The sequence below is a fragment of the Asparagus officinalis genome, chromosome 10 (assembly GCF_001876935.1).
Source record: "Asparagus officinalis chromosome 10, Aspof.V1, whole genome shotgun sequence".
NCBI classification, from domain to species: domain Eukaryota; kingdom Viridiplantae; phylum Streptophyta; class Magnoliopsida; order Asparagales; family Asparagaceae; genus Asparagus; species Asparagus officinalis.
The window spans coordinates 1,255,890-1,276,392 of NC_033803.1; the positions used below are offsets into that span (position 1 = coordinate 1,255,890).

The window sequence follows — 20,503 nt, forward strand, 5'->3', positions numbered from 1 at the left end:
CAATTGGATCAAATTTACTATTTTTTGCATCAAAGTTTGTAACATGAATGCAAAGTGAAACATGTATGAGAATATGGATGTTATTTACTCACTGCTTCTAGTTTCAGATATTTGTTCTCTGTTATTTAGAATTTGATAATTCTAGTATCTTCCCAGAGAGAAATATTCTTCCCACATTATTTTACAAAGCCCATTTAAAATTATTTTTCTAACACATGGCCCATTTCAGCAATTTGGTTTTAATCCCGCCCCTCCCCCCCACGGTATTATTCGCTCTCTTCCATAAATTCGCCCATTTGCCTCTCGCTCGCTCGCTGTTTCAAATCGCGAGGAAGAGAGAGAGAGAGAGAGAGAGGAGCAAATCCCTAGAAATTATCCCCAAATACAAGAAGGTATCTTGGTTCGTCTCGATTCAGTTTCTCTCCTTAATCAATCTGGGGTTTCTGCAGTTTGTTCATTTATTTTGAACTGAAGCATGAATTCTCTCTTGACATTTTCCTCTCTTTCGAGTCTTGGCTTTTGAGAGATTTAGGTTTTAAAAGGATTGATGTATAGAAAATTTTGAAAGACTTAATTTTGAATCTAGGGTTTTTTTTTATTTTTTTAAAAAGGTAAGTTCTTTCGTCTAGCTTTTATTGCTCTTGGTATAATCTAGGGTTTTTCCACAGTTGGTACATTTTGTTACTGAAAGCAAGAATTTTTATTGAATGCAACTCAATTGATAAGGTTTCTGGTCTTTTCCTCCCTCTTTCGAGACTAGGGTTTTGAAAAAAAAAATTAGGGATTCAAAAGGATTGGTTTATAGAAGGTTGAGAAAATTGATTTTGAATGTACTTTTTTAAAATGGTTCTGGTTCATTAGCGGAAAAGACAAGTTCAATTGGTTTTGAAAAATATCTGTAAACTAATTGTAAATTGTATCTTAGCAGTGATTCAAAATCATAACCTAGATCTTTCGGTCACATATTTCACCATGGAGAAGGTAACTGTGAATTTTTTGGTGGGCAAGGTGAAGCAAAGGGTGGTGCTGGTCGAAGCGGACAGCAACTTTGTTGACATACTCTTCAGCTTGTGCGATTTTCCATTGGGAACCATTGTCAGACTCCTCAACAAACAATCTTATAGTGGATGCCTGGACAAATTGTATGAGAGCATTGAGAATCTTAATGTGCAAAATTTCCAGGCTAAGGCATGCAAGATCATGCTTCTCTTCCCTCAAAGCGCTGCAGCTGATGGCTAAGCCAATGGCTGTATATGTTTGTGAAAAGCGTGATTTTCATGCCAAGCCCACATGCTTCGGTCGCTCTGTTCCGAATGTGCGATGTCCTCACTGTCGAGAATTAACTGTGAATTTGATTAGAAGATGGCCCAAATGGGATGTTGATGCTGGTAAACTATTTGTCAAGAGTGGAGATAAGTTTATGATCAGCGATGACCTGCATGTGACTCTGGCTTCTATGGAGCATAGCCTGTCTTTAATCCAGGAACTGAGAATAGAAGATACATGCATTCTCTGGCATAAGTCTATGGATCTTGGTAGAGGTGAGGTAATTCCTATGAGCATAAGTTTACAACTCACAGCTATACAAATTCTATCACGAACTCTGTAAATTTATTGAATAAGTTAAAAACTGTAGTAAACTGCTTCATACTCATTTGGACACGTATTTCATTAGGATTTTTCCCTCTTGTGATGAGATACTTGTCAGAATAGTTACTAATGTATATGAAGATGTCTGTATAATGGTTTGTTACCCTGACAAGATCAAAGATGAAGGGGGAAAAAGGACAATGCTTTATAGTTTTTGAGAAACAAACATAATCTTTTCCAATTGAACTACATAGTGATTCATGCAAGTAGATGATTTGTATCTTTCGTTTTAATTTATTCATATTATACGTATGTGGACAAAAAGACAAGTAGGATGGAGATTTCTTTTCCTCTAAAAGAGGGAAACTGAATAAATGTTTAGTATTGAAGGAAATGACCATTAGATTAATGCAATAAAATCTTCTAGACAACGATGGTGATCGATTAGAGAGGTGTAGTTTGTCGTAGGGTTTAGAATTAAGGGAAAAATAGATTAGAGATTCGTGTATGCCATGACCTACATAAGAGCATTTGAACCTGGAGAGGGATTTAGATGGTAACCTTAATTGTCCTTTGGTCGAAATGAATGAAAATTGACTAAAATCATTGGTTATTGATCGTGAAATTATATATTTTATATACTTGCAATTAATTTCCATTTGGTGGAATCAAGCACAAGTTGCAAAAGTCGTGGGTATAGACCATGAAAATCATGAATTTTGAACTACGCATACTTAATTATCATTTGGTCAAAATTAATAAAATTTGACAAAAATTATGGGTAAGCACATGAAAATCATAAATTTAAAATTTAAACTACGTGTACTTCATTGTTGTTTAGTCGAAATGAACTGAATTTGACAAATCGCAAATTTTGATGTAGACGTTACATAATTTCCATTTGGTCGAAAAGAACAAAAATTGCAAAACTGTGGAGTATAGCCCATGTAGATCATGAATTTTGAATTATGCATACTTAATTGTCATTTGGTCAAAATGAACAAAATTTGACAAAAATTGTGGGTTATAGCGTATGAAAATCGTAAATTTTGATGTACACATACTTAATGCATTTCATCAAAATGAACAAAAAATTACAAAATTCTTTGGTTATAGCCATGACAATCATTAAACTTGAATTATACATAGCTAATCGTCATTTGGTCAAAATGAATGAAATTTGGCAAGCGTGTAGGTTATAGGCAATGAATATCACAAATTTTGATATATACATACTTAATTTTCACTCAGTCGAAACAAATAAAATAAAAATTACAAATATCATGAGTTAATCATGAATTTTGAATTATGCGTACTTAATTGTCATCAGGTCTAACCCGGAGTTAATAGGCTTTAAACAAAGGCTAGGAATTAGTTTTAACCCAGAGGTTTGAACTTTTAGGTATAGGCCCTAACTCTTATTTAAACCCAACACCCTTTTCTTATGTGCTAAATTAATTGGTATTTTTTGTACACTCCTCTCACAAGTTTGGTATTTTTCTAGCTTTGGCGACGTTTTGGCATTTTTCTGAGCCAAATATGCAATTTGCCCACAACTTTGCTGTGGTGAAAAGAAAGGTGTGAAACCTTTTTTTCTTCTAGCAGTTTTTGGCCTCAAGCTTCCTCTTCACTATATTTGAAGGTAATATCATATGCCCTCCCTTTCTTTGTCCCAAAATTTGCTTCTTTGTAGTGGATTCAACATTGTTGCATAAGATTCATATAATTATCATCCTTTTACCAGTATGCTAACTGATCTTTTGACAATTTCCTCATGTTGACTAACAACATCGCACGAGGTTTTTGCTGCTTTTTGGCTGATGGCGAAGTTTTGAGTCTAATTGCACATTTTGCTTAAAAAAACCAAAACATCATCGGAGCTAAAAAAATACCAAAATGGTAAAAGAAAAATAGTAATATCGTAATTTAGCCTTTATGCTATCTAATACAGGACTATACTCACATATGAATCCTTACCATTCTCCTTCATTCATTTTTGAGTAGAACTGACAACCACGCAACAATATTATACATGGCTATCAACATAGGCATGATCTTTCTAACATATGCAGAGCACCATATGTTTAACAAGACCATTATATACACTCACAACCTCCATGCTACGAGCCATGCATGTCAACTATCCTCGGATATCACTATAAGTGGATTTTCCACCATACATGCATTCAACTTGACCAAAGTCAACATTTTGACACCTTCGGGCTTCACATCAGTCTTCAGCCCATGAAAATTGCGAACTTTGATGTGCACATAGTTAATGTCCATTTGATATTAAAGAATAAAAATTGCAAAAATAATGGGTTATAGCCCATGGAAATCATGAACTTCGAACTATATGTATTCAACTTTTAGTAGGTCGAAATGAACAAACATTGACTAAAATCAAGGGTTAGCCAATGTAAATCGTATTTTTTTTACTTGCATGTATTTTCATTTGGTGGAAGCAAACACAAATTGTAAAAATCTTAGGTTATAGCCCATGAAAATCATAACGTTTGAACTATGTGTACTTAATTGCCATTAGGTGAGAATCGCAAGTTTTAATGTGTTGATTTCCATTCGGTGAAAACGAACAAAAATTGCAAATTTATTGGTTATAGCCCATGAAAATCATGAATTTTAAACTATGCATACTTAATTATCATTTAGTCAAAATGAATGAAATTTGTCAAAAATTATACGTTGTAGCGCATGATGTTCATGAATTTTGAACTACACTTCATATAGTTAATGCCCATCTGGTTAAAATGAAAAAAAATGCGAAGATTTTTGGTATGGAAATCACGAATTTTGAATTACATGTACGAAATTGTCATTTGATCGAAATGAACAAAGATTAACAAAAATTGTGGGTTATAACCCATGAAAATCTCAAATTTTTATGTGTACATGCTTCATTTGTATTTGGTTGAAACGAACAAAATTTGAACAAAAAATTGTGGGTTATGTCCCTTTAAAATCAAGAATTTTGAACTGTTCATACTTAATTACTATTTGGTCAAAATGAACAAAATTTAACAAAAATTGTGGTTACAACTGATAAAAATCCCAAATTTTAATGTACACATAGTTAATGTCCAATTGGTTGAAACGAATGAAAATTGCAAAAATCATGGGTTAGCCTATGAAGATCATGAATTTTGAACTACATATTCTTGATTGTCCTTTGGTCGATTTGAACGAAAGTTGGCTAAAATCACCCGTGAAAATCACAAATTTTGATATATACATTTTATTTCCGTTTGGTTGAAACAACCAAAAATTGTAAAAACCGTGGGTTGTTGCCCATGGAAATCATGAATTTTGACTATTTGTACTTAAAATTGACAAAAATTATTAGTTAAGTTTATGAATAAATTTTGATGTATACATAGTTAATGTCCATTTGGTCAAAATAAATAAATTTTGTATAAAAATTGTGGGTTAGACCATGAAAATTATGAATTTTGAACTACATGCACTCAATTGTCATTTGCTGAAATGAACAAAAACCAACTAAAATTCATTGGTTAATACACCTATGAAAATCGTAAATTTTTATTTACTTTTACTTAATTTCCATTTGGTGGAAAGAAGCACAAATTACAAAAATAGCTGATTGTAGTCCATGAAAATTATGAAGTTTGAACTACATATACTTAATTGTCATTTGGTTGAAATTAATGAAGATTGACTAAAATCATAAGAGCCCTGAAAATCACAATTTCTAATGTACGCCTACTTAATTTCTATTTGGTCAAAACGAACAAAAATTGCAAAATCATAGATTATATAGCCCATGAAAATAATGATTCTGAGCTTACATGTACATTTTGTTAATATCCATTTGGTGAAAACAGAAAAAATTACAAAAATTGTGAGTTGTAGGCCATTAATAAAATCATGAATTATGAACTATGCGTAATTAGTTCTATTTGGTCAAATTTCAAAAAATTTGACAAAATCGTGGATTATAACCCATGAAAATCGTAATTTTTTATGAACTCGTACTTAATTTTGATTTGGTGGAAACAAGCACATATTGTAAAAACTGTGGCCTCTGGTCGAGCCCCAGCCACTTGCGGTCTAGCTATGGTCCGCCCCAGGGCTCGTGGTTGAGGCCCCCGATCGGTGTTGGTGAGGCCCATCACACATCCATGAATATCATCAATTTTGAACTATATGTGTACTTAATTGCTATTTGGTTGAAATAAACAACGAAAATTTGAGGAAAACATAGCATGAAAATCATAAATTTTGATGTATACATACCTAATATCCATTTGGTTGAAACAATCGAAAATTGCAAAAATAGTGGGATATGTTCATGAAAATCATGAATTTTGAACTGTACAAAAATCGTAAATGCATTTTTGATGGACAAACTAAACAAAATTTGACAAAAATCGTGGGCTATAGCCTATAAAAATCGCAAATTTTGATGGACAAATAGTAAATGCATTTGATTGCAACAAACAAATAATGCAAAAACATAAGTATGCAAAAACAAATATTGCAAAAATCATGAATACTGTGTATCATTTGGTCAAAATGAACGAAAATAGCCCATGAAAATTGCAAAGTTTAATGTATGCATACTTCATTTCCATTTGGTCAAAACAAACAAAAATAGTAAAAATTATGTGCAATAACCCATGAAAAAGCATGAATTTTGAAATTTGCGTACTTAGTTGTCTTTTGGTTGAAGTGAACAAAATTTGATAAAAATCACGGGTAGTTCATGAAAATGATAAATTTGATGCAAAATGTAGGTTATAGCCTATGAAAATCATAAATTTTTAAGTACCTATATCAATTGTCATTTGATCGAAATGAACGAAAATTAATTAAAATCGTGGTTGCAACCCATGAAAATCATGAATTTTTAACTACATGTACTCAATTGTCATTTGGTCGAAATGAACGAAAGTTGAATTGCCCATGAAAATTGTAAAGCTTTGTTTACTCAAACTTAATATCAACTTGGTGTAAGGAAGCACAAATTGCAAAAATCATGGGTTTTAGCCTATTAAAATCGTGAATTTTGAACTGCATATACTTAATTGTCATTTGATCAAAATGAATAAAAATTGACTAAAATCGTTGGTAGCCCATCAAAATCGCAAATTTGTACGTACACACTTAATTTCATAGGGTCGAAACGAACAATTTTTTTTAAAAATCATGAGTTATAGCCCATGAAAATTATGACTTTTTAAATTGTGCATGCTTTATTGTTGATATGTTTAAATGAACGAGAGTTGACTAAAATTGTGGGTTGAAATTGTAAATTTTGATATACACATACTTAATTTTCATTGGATCAAAATGAATAAAAATTGTAGCAATCGTGAGTTGTAGCCATTAAAAATTATGAATTTTAAACTATGCGTACTTAATTGACATTTGGTTGAAATGAACGAAATCTCACAAAAATCTTTGGGTTATGTAGCCCATGGAAATTGTTAATTCTGAAGTACACATACTAAATGTCCATTTGGTTGGAGCAAATAAACATTGAAAAAATTGTTGGTCATAGACCATGAAAAATCATGAACTTTTTACTTCATATACTTGATTGTCATTTGCTTGAAATGAAAGAAATTAACAAAAATCAGGGGTTATAGCTCTTGAAAATCGTAAATTTTGGTCTATGCATTTATTTTTCATTAAGTTAAAACGGAAATAATTACAAGAATCATGGGCCCATAAAAATCATGAATGTTGAACTCATGTATGCAGTTAATGTTTATTTGGTCAAAACTAACAAAAATTGCATAAGTCATAGATTATAGCCTATTAAAACCATGAATTTTGAACTATATGTACTTGTCATTTGGTCAAAATAAACGAAATTTGATTAAAATCGTGGGTTACCCCATGAAAATTGCAAATTTGATGTACACATACTTAATTTTTATTTTTTTAATAAAAATTATAAAAATCATGAGTTATAGCCCATAAAATCATGAATCTTGGAATATGCGTACTTAGTTGTCATTTTGTCAAAATAAATGAAAATTGACAAAAACCGTGGGTTATTGTCTATGAAAATCACAAATTTTGATGTATACATAGTTAATGACCATTTGATCAAAACAAGCTAAATTGCGAAATCATAAATTTGGACTCCGTATACTTATTTGTCGTTTGGTCGAAATGAACAAAATTGATGAAATCGTGGGTTACATCCCATAAAAATCACAAAATTTGGTGTGCAGTTAATTTTCATTTGGTCACTCAATATGAGCAAATTTTTTTAGAAGTCATGGGTTATAGCCCATAATAATCGTGAATTCTGAAATATGCATACTTAATTGTCATTTGGCCGAAATGACTGAAATTTGACAAAACTTATAGGTTATGGCCTCATGAAAATTTCAAAGTTTGATGTATACATAGTTAATGTACATTAGGTTGAAACGAACAAAAATTACAATCCATGAAAATCATGAATTTTGAACTATATGTACTCATTGTCATTTGGTCGACATGAATGAAAATTGATCAAAATCGTGTGTTGCCAATGAAAATCATAAATTTTATTTATTGATACGGAGGTCCAATTCTCTGAATGTCTCGAGCTCGAGATTGTGAAGAGCTAGATTCCGACCCGATACTCTCAGCAGCACATCTCCATTTTTCCAAACGTATAAAGGTTTGAAATAATGGAAAGCTTGCTCCATACTTTGATCTCTGAAGGAGATGGTGTACTGTCTAACCCATTCTTCCTTTATGTTGTCCCTTTTGTGCCTATTTCCCATCCACCAGCGTACTGCCAAAAGCTTAATCCCAGCTCATCCATCTCTAACACATGAGCTTGCCTGAATACACGAGCTTCGTTGTACCATGCTCCTGTGGGTGGAACAGACATCTTTCGAAACTTCTCCGAGTCTGTGTTGAACGTCAATATTCCTCGATATGAGTGTGGAGTCCAGTGTAAGCTTCCGCTGAACAATACAGGGTTGGCACAATACACTGGATGCACTACACACATTAAATTGCCAGACGGCGAACAAATTGCTGTGTTGTCTTCAAAAGAGCTCTTGATTTCTCTCCGTGAGTGTTTTCCCAGAGTAAACACCACCACATTGTCAGAACAATTTAGCAGTCGACATTCTCCTGTTGAGGGATGGAAGTAGAATCCACAAAGAGCTGTATTGTACGATGACCGTGGAACAGTTATCCACTCCATTGTCAGTGGGTTGCAAATACAGTAAGACCCATACGAACTAAAGCATACCAATCCATCGCAGTAAGCTTCAATGCGAAGGCTCATACCCTTATCTTTGAATCCAGTCAATCTTGCATTGCTCGTAGAGATTTCGATGCTATCAATGTTGTCATCAACGTTGTCAACATGGCCAAAGTGACACATATGCAGACACGGTGCATTAGCTGGAGTTACGTAGTTTAAGATCACATATTGGAGTTGCTGATTGAAGGGTTGTTCAACGACTCAAGGAACGAAGAAACAGCGGGTCTGAGGTTAGTAAATACCAATACTTGTAGGCGAGCTGAAGCCTGGCTATGGATCTGAGAGGCAGATTTAGGAAGATATTTGAGATGATATCTGGCAGGATCGATGCTACCGATCGTTTCTTGCCTCTGGACTGCATGATCATTGAGGATGAAGAAGGGCGAGACGCCATGAAAGCTATTTGGACTGTATAAAGACAGATGAAGTGTTATTTTTTTCTCTATTTCTCTTATTAACTTGATATCTCGTAGATAGTAGATAACTACTAATGAATTAAATTTCAAATCTGTGATAGATTCAAACTCATATGGAGATTGGAATTCTTTTCGAATTCTGATACTCTTGCAAAATGAGTTTTTCAGTATTTGGGAGTCTTAGGTTTGAACTTGGATTGCTCGAGTGCGTATATCTCATAACAATTTGTGATTGATATAGAAAACATAGTTGATATTCAATAAGATTAGGAATCAACCCTCATCTAAATTTATCACATGCTTCAGGCTCTATGTCCTGTCATTCACATGATAATTACCCTTGTAAAAGGATAACACTGTTGTTTAGATCGGTTAATTATATGTGTTTGGGTAAGAAATTTGTTAACTATACTTGGTACATATTCTACCTCCGTTATATTTGGTAGAGATTTTGCCTATGTATGATAGTATATATTCCCTAACTAATTGATGGGCCTTTTCTATATTAAGTCCTTGATTACATACAAACATACATCTACTCTACCATATGTAAAATATGAAGAATGATGGATATAGAAAATTTATTAATTCTTTTTCTTGAATCTAACAAAATTTATTTATTTGGTTTCAGGTTAGTATGTTGTGCGTACTTTACAACACAGACTCAAATTTTCACAGTTCTAATCCATTGTCACAGTAATATGGCACAAGGGTTTACGTGTATATTATATAGTTCAGTTTATAGTTTGTTATCCTAATACTATGAATCTCTTAGAGTTAGTAAAAGTTGTGTTTGGATAGGAAGCGTTGAAGTATCATGCGCATGTTAGAGGTACGTTTGGATATTGTTGTAATAAAAATTTGTTCGAATAGTTGTAGCTGCAATCAGATCGAATATAGTTCCAACAATTGGAGTGGATCCGAATCCTCTCCAATTTTGAAATATGCTTAGTTATTTGACTTCTTTTTTCATTTCAACCCAGTAATAATTAATTTCGTGAACTTCAATTGTCGCGATTATTATGGGCTATAACCTGCAATTTTCTTCACCATATAGTTCATGCCATCCAATAGAAACGGATTATGACGTATGTCAAATTTCACCACTTTTATGGGCTATAACTCATGATTATTGTCAATTTATGTTCTTTGATTCAATGGCAAATAAGTATGCATAATTAAAAGTTTGTAATTTTCATGAGTTGTTTGTGGTGTTTGTTCATTTTAGTTCCTTTCGCCGCATAGTAATTAATTGTGCGAACTTAAATATTAATGATTTTCTTGGTCTATAATAATACATGATTTTTGTCTACTATCTATCATTCATTCGACCCAATGACAATTAACTATGACAATTTCAAATTTCATTGATTTGATAGTTTATAACCTGCAATTTTCCTTAGTTTCATTCCAATAGCAAGTGACTATGCGTACTTTAAAATTTATGATCTTCATCAGCTATATAACCCACAATTTTTTTAATTTTCATTCATTGCACTCCAATGGCAATTAATAATGTCTATTTCAAAATTCGTGATTTTCATTCGCTATTGCACATAATATTCAAATTTTGTGAATTTTATGGGCTATAGCCCATGATTTTTGTAAATTTTCGTCCGTTTCGAGCCAATGACAATTTACTTTTACTTCTTCATAAACCGTGGTTTTCATCGTCTGCAACCAAGGATTTTAGTCTATTTTCGTTAGTTTTGATCAAAGGGCACCTAATTTTTCTTTCATAAATACAGTGTGATTTTCATGGACTAAGGCCCACATTTTTATCAACTTTATTTCTTTGCCAAAATGGCAAATAAATATCTGTATTTGAAAATTCTTGATTTTTATGGGATATAGCTCATGGTCTTTGTTCGTTTTCCATGCAATAGCAACTAATTGTGCAAACATCAATAGTCACGATTTTCATGTACTACAACCCACGATTTTTCTCCATTATTGTCCATTTGACCCAGTGGCAAGTATTTATGACTACTTACAAACTCACAAATTTGATGAGTTATAACACGATTTTGGTAAATTTTTCTTGTTTCGTCCCAATAGTAAGTAATTATACATACCTCAAAATTTATTATTTTCAAAAGCTATAATTCACGAGTTTTATAAATTTTCATCCGTCGACCCAATGACAAGTAAGCATGTGTATTATATAAATCGTGATTTTATATGCCATAGTCCATGAATTTTTTTCTATTTTTGCTCATTTCGACCCAAATAGCAATTAATTTTGTGAAGTTATATATTCACGATTTTATGGAGAATAATCTATGATGTTTGTTCATTGCCATCCATTCGTCCCAATTGCAAATTTGTTACGACTACTTCAAAGTTCGTGATTTTGATGCATTGTAAGGAATGATCTTGGCACTTTTTGTTAGTTTGATCACAATGGCAAGTGACTGTACGTTTTTCAAAAGTCATGATTTTTGTGAACTATAACCCATGGTTTTTCCAGTTTTGATCCAATGATAAATTAATTAGCCTAGTTCAAACTTCGCAATTTTCTTGGGACATTACCCGCGATTTACGAGCTATATGATTGTTGTCAATTTTCGTTAATTTTGACCAAAATGATAATTAAGTTTTATTTCTTAAAACGTTGTAATTTTCATGAGATATGACTAACGATTTTTACCTATTTCATTCTTTGACCCACAGCAAAGTAATATGTGCACCTTAAAATTCACGATTTTCTTAAGTTATAACTCACTTCTCATGCATTTCCAGCTGTTCCCATCCAATGACAGCTAATTAGGTGTATTTCAAAGTTCTCGATTGTTATGGGCTACACTCGTGACTTTGTTAATTTTTACCTGTTTTGACCCAATCACAAGTAAATATGTGTTTCAAAATTTATGTTTACATTAGCTAACCTACACCTTTTGTCCAATTTTATTCATTTACGAAGCAATGGCTATTAATTAACTATATTTCAAAATCCGTGATTTCACCAGCTACGTATGTATGCACATACAGACATATACAAGTGCTATTTTTTAACACATGCATTATTGTTGTTGAACTTGCAGCATTTTTTATAAACGTGGAGACTTCATATTTGCCAACAATGTATTTTATTTGTACACGCATTGCTTGCTGATCACTTGTCTACTCAACTAGACATAGGAAACAGTAGCAGAATAGTGCAACATGACTTGCATATTTCGTTAAATGCATGGTTTAAAAGAATCGGACAACTGAATATTTGTATGAATGCATTTTCACTGCTAAGAAAGTGAAACTTTCCCTGTATAAAAATTTCAGATAGAACTTGTCAGCATCACATTATTATGCAGAGGCTCATGTCTAGTCCTGCCTGCATTAGAGCCTGAAAAGGGACTTAAATGTCAAATCTTACAAGGTTGTAGAGTTCTCTGTTGGGACACTATTTGGTACACAAAGGAATATGAATGTTTCACGAAAGGAGAAAATTATATGCAAGAGCATTCTTTAAGGATCAACTTAAAAGGTGATCCCAAACTACACAACCATTTGTTCCGATATCTCCAAACTGCGTATCGTATCGTCATAAGAAAAATCCATTAAGTTTTTTGACACAGGCTCGTGCCAAGGTCGTTTCATTTTGAGCAATTGTATTTATTTGGATAAAAGAACAAAGCTAATTACATCACAACTCAACATTAAGAACTTGACCACATATCGGAAACAAAAAATAAAGGACGTGGTGGCTTGCTCGTATAACTTGTAGCCTGGCGAGATTCTTCGTACCATCACATTCACAGATCACAAGATGAATGGAGCCTGGGCTTCAAGTATTCTACTCGGTGGCAACGAGGAAAGGTAGGCCCCTGAGAAGAAAAGAGTTATCAAAATTAATTAACACTGTTGAAATATATAGTTTGACGGATAGCAGTTAAAAAGAGAGGTAGCCCTTGCATAAAAATAATACCTAAACATGGCCATGAATGCAAATAATAGAATAAAGTTCACATGCAACAAGCTCCTCAGAATTTCCTGCTAAGGTGCTAACTATTTGTCATGTTTTTGTTTGCCAGAAAAAAAAAACAATAAGTTGGTAAGCATGATGTAATGAATAGGTTTAACGTTCATTCTAATGGCTACCATCTTACCAGAAAATTTATCACACAAAAAATCATGGATTATAACCCATGACACTCACAAATTTTGAAGTCTACACTATTAATTGTTACTAGGTCCAAACAGATAAAATGGAAAAAATTGTGAGTTAAAGCCCACGAAAAGCGTGAATTTTAAACCATGCATAAATTTTTCATTTTTCTCGACCCAATGATGATTAAGTTTTATTTCTTCAAAAATTGTGACTTTGATTGTCTATGCCCAACAATGTTAGTCAATTTTATGTTCTTTAACACCATGAAAAATAGGTACGTGTACTACAAAATTCACGATTTTGATAATTTCTTTCGTTATAGCCTATGATTTTTGTCCATTTTTATTCATTTCGACCCAATGGCAACTAACAAATCAAATTTCAAAACACACGATTTCATGGGCTATAAATCACGATATTTGCTCATTTCGTTCATTTTGATCCATCAGCAATCAATGAAGCGTACCAAAAAAATTGAGGTTTTTCATGGTTTGTTACCCATGATTTTAGACTTTTTTTTAATTTTGACCTAATGACAATTAAATTTTCTTTCATAAATCGCAACTCTCATAAGTTACATTATCCTCAAATTTTTTCAATTTTCGTGCTTTGATCCAATGACAGATATGTTTGTACTTTTAAATTTGTGATTTTCATGGGCTATATTATCCGCGATTTTTAAGAATTTCCGTTCTTCGACACAATGACAAATAAGTAAATACTTCTAAATTTGTGATTTACAAAGGCTATAGACTATAGTCCATTATTTTGCCCATTTTAGTTTGTTTGGGTGCAACAGCAATGATTGTGAGAACTTCAATAGTCCCAATTTTCATGGGTCAATAACACATGATTTTTGCCCCACTATCATTTGTTGGATCCAATAATAATTAATTACCCCTACTACAAAATTCGCGATTTTGATGGGTTACAACCTACGATTTTCGCAATTTTTTTTTCATTTCATTCAATTGGCAAGTTCTTTTATGTACTTCAAAATTAGCGATTTTCATGGGCATAAACTCACAAATTTTGTCAATTATCGTTTGTTTCAACCCAGTGGCAATTAATTATGTGTACTTCAAAATTTTCATTCGTCCTGAAATTTGAAATTTAACCCACAATTTTTTGTCAAATTCCGTTATTTTCGACTTAAAGGCAATTAAGTATTCTTTTTCTCTAAAGTTTCAATTTGATGGGCTATGCAACAATTTTTGTTAATTTGAGTTTTTTGACACAATGACAAATGAGCGAATATACGATTTTCAGCGGTTCTAACCAATAAATTGTCCATTTTTGTCAGTTTCAAACAAATAGCAACTAATTATGCGTACACTTCAAATTTCACAATTTTCATGGGTTACAACCAATGTTATATTAAACGCTAGACACTTCTAGGCGTCGGACCCGGCGCCCAGCGCTGAGACGCCTAGGCGGACGCCTAAACAGTTTCTGGGCACTTTTTTTTAATTGTGATACTTGAAGATTATATATATATATATATTATATATATATATATATATAGAAAAATGGGTATGCTTGGTGCCAAGCACAAATTGTCTAGACTTTATTATAAAAGATGCATACATACTAGATAACAAGACATAATATCCCAGATCTAGAAGTTTAAGTCCCAAAATATCAGCAAAAAGACAGTCAAACAGGAATAGTCTAGACTCTATTATAATAAATTAACAACATGCATCTAATCTAATCTCATCATCATCATGACGTTCCTCCTATGCTCCATCATCGCTATCCTCCCTGGAATCCATCTCCATACAATCCCTCGTCTGAAACATCATCATCAAAGACAAGTGGCTCTTCTTCATTTGTTTGTGGATTTTCATTTGTTTATATACCCAATAGCAACAAATTCATGGCTATGAACCATGAATTTTGTTTTCTTTTTTTCATTTTGACACAATAACAAATAAGCAAGCTTACTTAAGACATCACAATTTTCAAATGTTATAGCCCACGATTTATGTATATTTTGTTGCTTTTGACCCTAATTGAACATATTTCTTATTCGAAATTTCATGTGCATAAAATCCACGATATTTGCTCTTTACATCTATTTCGACCCATTGGCAACGAAACATACATACCTAAAAATTTCGGGACTTGCATGGATTATAACCCACAATTTCAGCCTATATTTGTTAGTTTCAACCCAATGGAAATTAAATTTTTCTTTCATAAAAAATTGTGATTTTTACGAGCTATAACCTACATTTTTCGTCCTACGAGTCAATGGCAAAAAAGTACATGTATTTAAAATTCTTGAATTTCATGCGCTAAAGCCCATGGTTGGTTTCCGTTATTCTATGTTTTGACCCAATAGCAAATGTTTGGCCGTTACCGATCGATCAATCTAATTCATATATTATAACTAACGATTTTGACAGATTATAGCTAACGATTTTGACAATTTTTTATCATCTCATCTCAATGACAAGTAATCGTACACAATACAAAATTCACAACTTTCATGGGATCATCCATAATTTTTGTCAATTTTTATTCGTTTCGACCCAATGGTGATTAAGTTTATTGTAACCCAATGGTGATTCGTTTCAACCCATTACTTTTGTCCAATTACAGTCGTTCAACCAATGACAACCTCTGGTTACAACCCAGGATTTTAGCAATTTTTGTTCATTTCATCCCAATGACAAATTACTATACGTACTTCAAATCAAAATTATTGATTTTGATGGGTTACAATACATGATTTTTATCAAGTTTCGTTCTTTGAAAAAATCACAAATAAGTATGTGTACCTTAAAATTCACGATTTTCGTTAGCTACCCAAGATTTTTTCCATTTTTGTCTGTTTTGAAAAATGTAATTAATTGGGAGTACAATTCAAAATTTGTAATTTACATGGATTATGACCCACGATTTTCTAGAATTATCATTTGTTCCCCCAATGGCAACTAATTACACGAACTTCAAAATTCGCAATTTGCATGGGCTAATAATCCATGATTTTTGTTACTTTCATTATTTTTATCCATGAAAAATAGATATATATATACTTCGAAATTCACGATTTTCATTAAATTCGTCCATTATGAACACGACTTTGTTCATTTCAACCCAATGGCAATAAACAAAGTATATTTCAGAATTTGTGATTTTATGGGCTACAAACCACAATACTTGCTCATTTTCTTTGTTTCGATCTATCGTCAATCAATCATGCATACCATACCAAAAACTCGCGATTTTTATAGGTATAATCCACAATTATTTTTCAATTTTAGAAAATTTCTTTCTTTTATAAAAAAAAGTGGCTTACATAAGTTATATTATCCACGATTTTTATCAATTTTCGTTCTTACTCTCAGTGAAAAATAAGTATGTGTAATTCAAAATTCATGATTTTCATGGCCTAAAGTACATGTTTTAGCCAATTTTTTTCCATTTCAGCACAATAGCCATGAATTATGCAAACTTCAATAATCACAATTTTCAATGGTTATAACCCACAATTTTTGCCCATAATCAGTCGTTTGACCAAATGACAATTAATTGTGTCTACTTCAAATTTCAAGAATGTCATGGGCTAAAGCCCACATTTTTTCACAATTTCATTCTTTTCGACCTAATGGAAATTAAGTAATTGTTTCTTCAAAAGTTGCATTTTCATCAGCTATAAAGCGATTTTTGTTAGTTTTCGTTCTTTGACCCAATGACAAATAAGTATATTAATGATTTTCAAATTTCATAGGTTTTAACCCATGAATTTTGTCCATTTTTATTAGTTTCGACTTAGTGGTAATTAATTTGGCATACGCTTAAAATTTTGCAATTTTCATAGGTTACAACCCACAATTTTTGTGTAGTTTAATTTATTACGACCCAACGGCAACAAATTATGTATCCTTCAAAATTCGTGATTTTTATGAATTATAAGCCAGGAGTTTTGTTAATTTTTGTCCGTTTTGACCCAAATAATAAAATTATTTGTACTTAAAATTTCACAGTTTCCATAGGCATTAGCTCACGATTTACATCAACTCAAAGACAATTAACTAAACATATCTCATATTCGAAGTTTCATGTGCTATAATCCACAACATTTGCTCATGACATCCGATTTGACCCATTGGTAACTAAACACGTGTACAAAAGAATTTGCGATTTTCATGAGTTATAACCCACGATTTTAGTCCATTTTCGCTAATTTCTACCTAGTAGCAATTAAAATTTTCTTTCATTAAAAATTACGATTCTCATGGGCTATAATCCAGGATTTTTGTTCTTCAACCCAATCGCAAAAAAGTATGCATACTTTAAAATTCGTGATTTTTATGTGCTACAATCAATAGTTGTTTTTCTTTTTCGCACTTTTCGAGCTAATAGCAAAATTTGTCCATCATCAATTGTTCAAACCAATAGCAATTAATTATGATTATTCAATTTCACGATTTTAATGGATTATAACTCACAATTTTGACAATTTTCGTTCATTTCATCCTAGTGACAAGTTATTATACATGCTTCCAAATTCCCAACTTTAATATGGTATAAATCATTACTTTTGTCAATTTCAATTCGCTTTGTCCAAAAGACAATTAAGTTCGGGTACTTCAATATTCGCAATTATAATGCATTATAATCCTTGTCCAATATTGATCACTCGACTAAATGGAAATTAATTATCACTTGAACTTCACGATCTTTGATGTGTTATATAACCCATAATTTTGGTAATTTTTGTTAGTTTTGTCCAAATGATACGTAATAATACGTACTTCAAAAGCAACGATTTTTATCTATTTCCGTTCATTTCAACCCAATGGCAATTAACAAAGCATATTTTAAAATTCGCGATTTCATGAGCTATAACTCATGATATTTGTAGGCGTCAAAAAATGCTTACAGACATCCTAACACCACTCAAGACAACATAGAAGAACGATATACACGTCATCAGGCAACACACTGCAGCGCGGCAGGACATGGTGCCGCGGCTAAGACGCGACAGCATATGACGCCGCGGCTTAGGCGCTGCAGTCTAGGGTGCCGCGGCTTTAGCGCGACAGCTTAGGGTGCCGCGGCTTCGGCGCGACAGCTTAGAGTGCCGCGGCCATTATAGAAGAGTGTTGTGGCGGTTACAAGGCAGTTATTCGATGATTATTTGAAGCCCACGTGGCGGCATATCAGAAATAGAACGTGTGCTGACGTGGATAGGCCCTCGCGTGCTCCAACAGAGCTTGAAGATTGAGATTCGGCTATTGCCGAATGCTCCTCACTTGTTGTAATGCCTTTGGCTAACTTTTGATAGTCAACCGGGCGAATAGCTCCTGTCCGAGTCCGAGTATTCTGATATACTCCTTCGAACTGGTCACAAATTTCTCGGACAGTTGGCGGATGACTCTCTTGTGACTCGTCGGAATCAGTATGCGAGGCCTTCCCTCGGCCGATCATGTTGATAGTGACCTGAGGGTATTCCGCTTCAACTGTCTTCTTTCTGTTGCGGCGTTGTCGTTTGGCAGGTCTAACGACATTCGTCAACCTGTCGAATACAGACTGCCGAGGTGTTGTTGCACAACAAGGGCATTCTGACAAGACTGCCGAGATAAGCCTCTCACATTGACATGAGTGAGCTGCTTGTGCTGCTGATTTTCCTCTCGACAACAGTTCCCGCAGATCAGGAACTTGGGAGGAAACTTTCCCCGGGCTTGGAGGTGGAGTTGGAACCCCCTGCCCTTGGGTAGGTGAGATTGGTTCTTGTCGAACGTGAATTTTAAAGCCACGCTAACTTTTTTGAACCTGATGGACCTCTTGAAGATCGCGTTCCTGAGATATAACACGAGGGTCGCGTTGAGAGTTGTAAACACCAGGCCGAGGCCTGCGTTTAAATGATGAAACTGACCTCTGAGGGTCAAGTTTTGGTTGAACGCGCCCCTGAGGGTCGCGTTTGGTTGGTGAAACAGACTCCTGAGAGTCATGCTTCGTTTGAACGCGCACCTGAGGGTCGCGTTTGGTTTGTGAAAGTGACTTCTGAAAGTCATTTTCAATTGGAACGCGACCTTGAGGGTCGCGTTTGGTTTTGACAGCTCCCTTCTGAGGGCTGCGTTTTGAATGAACAACGCGCCACTCAGGGTCGCGTTTGAGCTGTATCAGCCTAGGCTCATAGTTGGGCTCATTACCACGCAGTGAGCGCTCTTCTTTGGGGACGCCAGGTTTGGTTGGATCTTTAGAAACGCGATCTTCACGTTGGGCCAACAATCGGCTTTCTCGTAAGTGTGCTCGTCGGATGGATCTTCTCCGTCGGCGAGCGGCGTTCTTCTTGGCTTGTTTCAAAGCCTTTGCAGCAACGTCATTGACGTTTACAGGACTCGTCTCCTCCAGAGGCCGTTTGACGTCTTGCTGACGCGGAGGTGGGATCTTCCGCCATCAGAGCCAGTTTGAGTTCCTGGCCGAAGGAGAGGGCTTTCTTCGGCTCTTCAACAACAGAATTGATCTCCTTGGAGATCTTGCGGACACCATGCTTAGCCTTGGGGCTAAGCGATCCAGAGGATAGGGCTTCCTCGTATTTCGCTTGATCAAACTCTACGACGAGAGTTTCTACAGTCGTTCCCATGAGGTGGACGTCGGACTGAGCCACCACTTCATCGTCGGAAAAGCTAGTCCCCAGCGGAGTCGCCATCTTTTGTATGTAGAGAAAATTGTAAAGAAGAGAATAAAGAAAATGTGACTTTGATTCCTTTGATCTCGGTTACAACTTGATTACAAAAGAGAGGAAAACGAATTTGGTTTTCCCCTTTGTTTAAAACTGGGTTCTTCTTGGCAGCGATGGAGTGCTTCCTTCGATTGATTGCGTCGAACTTGCTCTCCGTTGACGATCCGACCGTCTTTATCTCGTGGGAACGATGAACTTTCGTGGAAAGTTTTATGAATAACTCTGAATGAGTTTAAGAACTCTGAACGAGTTTGAACTCTGTGAATAGAGTTGTTGGAACCGGAAATTCGGTTAATAATCAAGCTGTTTTTCTGTTGTTGAAAGATTCTCTCAGATTTGATTTTCTGAGGTTGGTTCAAAAATCCTATCTCCAAGGATTTCGTTGCTGTTGTTGCCGAATCCCCAAACCTGAGTGGTTTAGATCTTTTTTT

General features: G+C 34.1%; 1 protein-coding gene across 2 annotated transcripts; it reads left to right on the forward strand.

Moving 5' to 3' along the window:
- On the forward strand, positions 296–10,207 carry LOC109825950. 2 transcript variants are annotated; one of them, XR_002243142.1, is made up of 4 exons: positions 296–392; positions 929–1,546; positions 3,095–3,232; positions 9,896–10,207. XR_002243142.1 is itself a non-coding variant. In XM_020392874.1 (2 exons), the coding sequence occupies exons 1-2, from the start codon at positions 1,145–1,147 to the stop codon at positions 9,898–9,900; spliced, it is 402 nt and encodes a 133-aa protein (XP_020248463.1). In that variant the 5' UTR covers positions 835–1,144; the 3' UTR covers positions 9,901–10,207. The 2 variants fall into 2 exon arrangements, 1 of the variants encoding a protein (XP_020248463.1); XM_020392874.1 differs by lacking the exons at positions 296–392; positions 3,095–3,232 and having other exon boundaries at positions 835–1,541.